A 4,942-nucleotide genomic window follows, 5' to 3' on the forward strand; every position below is an offset into this window, starting at 1 on the left:
ATCATGGACATGATACATAACGACATTGTCAGCCTCATAGAAATTCGTACCGCCATCCCCCTTCTACTGAAGGTGGTGTCTGTGCTCCACTTCCTTGCCACAGGCACCTACCAGCACACAGTAGGGCAGATGCACCGCATATCACAGCCATTATTCTCACGTACGCTGAACCAAGTGCTCGAGGCCCTCCTGAAGCACACAGGCGATCACATATTCCTACCACGGACTGCCCAGGAGATCTCCAACACCAAAGTTGGCTTCCATTCACTGGCAGACATCCCAGGTTGCATTGGTGCAATTGACTGCACCCATGTTGAATTGGTGGTCCCACATGCCATGGAGGTAGTGTACCGCAACCGTAAATTATACCACTCCATCAACGTGCAAATGGTATGTGACTCAAACAAGATCATCACACATTGTTTTGCCCGATTTCCTGAATGAACCCATGATTCAATGGTCATGCGGAACTCCACGATACCATGCTACTTGGAGCGACACGCAGGGCAACGATCCTGGCTACTCGGTGAGTAGTGGGGAGATGATTGGGGGGAGAGATGCATACCTCACCTGGCTGAGATGGGGGGAGAGATGCATACTTCACCTGGCTGAGATGTGGGGGGAGATGCGTACTTCACCTGGCTGAGATGGGAGGGTGCATACTTCACCTGGCTGAGATGGGGGGGGGAGATGCATACTTCACCTGGCTGAGATGGGGGGGTAGAGATGCATACTTGACCTGGCTGAGATGGGGGGTGGAGAGATGCATACTTTACCTGGCTGAGATGGTGGGGGAGAGATGCATACTTCACCTGGCTGAATGGGGGGAGAGATGCATACTTCACCTGGCTGAGATGGGGGGGAGAGATGCATTCTTCACCTGGCTGAGATGGGGGGGAGAGATGCATACTTTACCTGGCTGAGAGTACCTGAGAGGATGGACCATGCTCATACCCCAAAGCAGGGCAGACTGGACCTGACACCTGACACCTTAATGCAAGACGTAAGCTGCTACTATGAAAATGAGGCAGTGCTACAACCATTCCATAGCCATCAACATGTACACTGCACATAATCAGACTGTAGCCCCTGCAACACAATGCAGCTACATGCAGTTAGTATGGCCAATGCACATGACCAAATTCCATCATCAAAAAGGACAGTTGTCCATTACTGCGTACAAAGGAGTCACATGATGGCAAAACACATGAACCCACTCCTACACCAACACAGAGGTCCAGCATAACAGCATGGCAACATCTGCCATGGAAAGTGAGATCATCAAGAGTCTGCCATCAACGGTGACAGGATGAAAGCATACAATTGACTACACATCACCTAGATCTGGACAACCACAGTGTATGAGCACTCATAAGGAATAGGACACCCCTGTGCCCACTAGACGATGCCACGCACACCTGTCGATCAGACTAATTCAAACATTGCAGTTACTTTATGTAGCTCTATTCATGCATGGATATGTGGATGCAAACAGGAAATGAATGCATGCTATTGTGTCATTGATACAGGTCCCATTTGATGTAATCACTTACACATAACCATTGTTGCACACATGCAGATGATGCTGGCTATCCCTTGAAGAGGTGGCTCCTTACCCCTGTCCGGAACCCGCAGAACAGGCACGAAGAGGACTACAATCGTGCGCATACACGTACCCGTGTGGTGATTGAGCAGACATTTGGCCTTTTGAAGGCACGGTTTCGCTGCCTCAGCAGGTCTGGTGGGGCACTGCTGTACGGGCATGAGAAGGTGGGCAAGATCATCATGGCATTTGTCATGCTACACAATATGTGGATCAGACGGAATGTGCCTCTGCCCCCTGACGCTGAACTGTAACCACCTGACGAGGGCGATGAGGAGGGAGGAGATGGGACTGCACTTCAGGGAGGTAGCGATGCACAGGAGGGATGTGCCGTGCGCCAGACTTTGATTAACCAATGTTTCTAACACACATGGATGCGGAGTGTGCCATGGAGGTGGGACTCAGGGCACTGGGTGTATCAGGGACATGGACACTGTACACTGTTCACCAATAAAGCAAACGTACACAATAAGCAATGTCCAGTCATGTGAATTCTCATTTCACAACAGGTATATGGAACAAATAGAACATAGAAAGTGCACAAGCCCACCACCCCACACACCCTCTCCCCCTCTAGCTCCCCCCTAAACTTCCCCACACACCCTCTCCCCCTTCCCCCTCCCGCCTCAACTTCCCCACACATGGTGTGCACTTGCATGCACCATTAGTCTTCATGAGTTCCGAATGGCAGGCTGCACCTACACCCCTTGTCCACTGCCAGCATCAGGTGGACCCCTGTCCGACCTGCACAAGTTCCGCCCAGACCGACGCAGGGGGCTGGTCTGAGTTTAGCTGGCATTTGAGGAGGTGCCAGGTTGTTCAACCACCTGTGCGGGACGCAGGGCCTCAAATGCTGCCACCATGTGGGTGAGGACCTGCCTCACAGCCGCCAATTCGTTGCATATGTCTTTGGAAGTCGACTCAATGGCCGATTTGAGGGACGCTGCACATTCCCTGATATCCTCCCTTGCCTGGCCACATTCAATGATGAGCTGGGTCACCAGCCCTGTCAGCTCCTCCTGGTGCTGTTGGATTACCCTGATCCCCTCTTGCCTGTCCCGGACACTGGTGGATGTCGAAGGTGCATGCAACATGGTTGGTGCTTCATGCATGCTCGCCATGGGGCTGAAGCTCCCTGGCCATGACTCCACAGCAGACAGCTCATGGCTGCTGGTATTGTGTATGCTGGGTGGGGAGAGGTGGGGTGACTGCAGGGGGCCTGTAGCGGTAGGTGTGCCAGGTGTCGGACTATGTGCTTCATCATCTGACACGGCTGCTGTGGCAGCTGCCTCTCCAACAGTACTGCTGGCAGTGGATACAGTGCCTTCAGCCACTCGCTCCTGTATGGTGGTGGCTGGCGTCGGTGCTGTGGTGGTAGGCATATTGCACATTGGTGCTGTAGGTTCTTCGATTGTGTTGGGTTTGTGAGGTGGTCCTGGTTTCACTCTTGCCCTTGATGTTGAGGGCCTGTTTGCTCCCTCCATGCCCCTGGACTTCTTGATTGGTGTCGCATGCTGCTCCCTGGGGTCATGATCATCGCTGTCAGATTGTGTGCCTGTGGGGGACGAAGAGAGGGAGAGCATTAGTGATGGGTGTACGTGCATCAGGCATGCGTTGGGGTAGCAGCATTTCTATGGAATGGCGGGTGTTTGCCGTTGGAGCAGTGACATACGGGTTGCTTGCCTTTTGGTGGGTCATGCAGGGATGCATCTGGGCTGACACATGTATGGGGTACATCATGCATGTGGACAAGATGGTGCTGTGCACTGCCTGTAGGCAGGTGTGCGTACATGTGTCTGGTGGCCCCTGCTTTGCATCATTACACTGTCAGTTCGGGCGGACATCTTCATGGTTTCTATTACACTGGTTTATTTGGGACACCTACCTGCATTTCCCATCTGTGAAAGGCACAGTGAGTAAAAGCAGTGGCTGCGAACTCTCAAGTGGTTAATAACCACTGAACAGGTTATCATGTCTGTTCTTGCGAGAGAGGGGTGCCCGCTACCTTTGTAAAATTATTTGGGACACCTACCTGCATCAGCCGATGACGGGGCTCCACGCTCCATATCCCCCACTCCCTCAATTGCCTCCATTCCAATGGTGCTCGTACAAGTCTCCTCCCAGCGAGTCATCTTTATGGGTGAGCCATCTCCACCACCTGTTGCCATTCCCTGGCTACGGTTTGCCGAGATGATATTCCGGACGCGTAGCCGCAGGTCATCCCAGCGCTTCCAAACATCTTTCACTGTGTGCGGGATGGTGCCAACCGCACTCACTTTACGCGCCACCTCCGCCCAGATTTCTTTTTTGCACAACAATGCAGGTCGGCGCATGTCATTGGAAAACACAACATCCCCATTTTCTGCCAAGGTGTCCGCAAGCATGTTGAGCTCTTCTTTGGAGAAGCGCTCCTTGCGCATGCGCGCAGCACCTTTTTTCAGGGCCTTGGGCATTCTAATATGCTTCTGGTTTGTTTTGGGACAGGTGTGGTGGTGATGTGGATCCTGGGTGCAGAGGTTGGCAATGGATTGTGTTTTTCAAGATGGCCGCCGTGCTCTTTCCCGTTCCTGTGCGCTACTTCCGGTTCCGCCTATTTGCGGTCACCGCTATTAGCGGTGACCGCTAATGCCGGAAGCACGGATGGCGGTAGTGCTATCTGCACTTTACTCGATGCCGCTAAGGGCGATTTTTGGGTCTTTTGCGGCATGGCGGTAAGGTTGTTACCGGCACGGCACGAAGCTTGTGCCCGCGAAGCCATAATAGCCCTCTAATAGCGGGCTCTAGGCTACATGGACACAGTATTTGCTCCATGCCGGTAAGGACTGTAACTTACCTCCAACCTCGTAATGACCCTCAAAGAGTTGTCTTTCACATTGCACGTTCAGTTGCCTCATTGCTCTGAGCTTCACGTTCAGTACACAGAAAAACAGCTTTTAAATTGTGCATTCATTTTATAAGCAGCATTGTTGTGTGAGTTCATGCACCTTCCGCCTGCAGCTGGACTATGGCCTAAGCAACCCCATTCTAATTGTTAATAGTTTAGTTTTTAAGGTTAGTGGGCTAGTGGATTATTATAAGTCAGGTTTAATTGTTAGTCCATACACTACAGTGTGCATTGCTAAATCCCAAATTCACCCTTCTTTGTTTTGAGATGGATCTCATCAGTGCCTCGCATCAGTCCCAAATCACAAATAAACTGCACAATGAGATCCCTTTTACATTGGCGCTTAGCTTCTCTATTGAGAACCGTGGCTCTGTTTTAATGATTGCACAGGTGAAATCCATACACTTATTTTCCCTACAGACCCCTACATACAGCTTGAAACCTAGACCAGTTTT

The 4,942-nt window shown here is 51.6% G+C and overlaps 1 protein-coding gene across 1 annotated transcript; it reads right to left on the reverse strand.

Moving 5' to 3' along the window:
* Window positions 1-2,391: 2,391 nt before the first annotated feature.
* On the reverse strand, window positions 2,392-4,056 carry LOC138580023 (nuclear apoptosis-inducing factor 1-like). Its single transcript, XM_069650254.1, has 2 exons — window positions 3,714-4,056; window positions 2,392-3,158 (listed from the first exon to the last, which is right to left on the reverse strand). Exons 1-2 carry the CDS (start codon window positions 4,054-4,056, stop codon window positions 2,392-2,394), a joined length of 1,110 nt encoding a protein of 369 aa, XP_069506355.1.
* Window positions 4,057-4,942: the final 886 nt, after the last annotated feature.

Source organism: Ambystoma mexicanum, chromosome 3p, assembly GCF_040938575.1.
Source record: "Ambystoma mexicanum isolate Mex_15411 chromosome 3p, UKY_AmexF1_1, whole genome shotgun sequence".
In the NCBI taxonomy this organism is placed as follows: domain Eukaryota; kingdom Metazoa; phylum Chordata; class Amphibia; order Caudata; family Ambystomatidae; genus Ambystoma; species Ambystoma mexicanum.

Excerpts from the sequence above, each read along its gene's own strand:
- LOC138580023 (XM_069650254.1), bottom strand. The coding sequence starts at position 4,056 with ATGCCCAAGGCCCTGAAAAAAGGTGCTGCGCGCATGCGCAAGGAGCGC. Across the intron at positions 3,159-3,713 it reads GACTCGCTGGGAGGAGACTT|GCACACAATCTGACAGCGAT; the intron begins GTACGAGCACCA and ends CGTCCCCCACAG.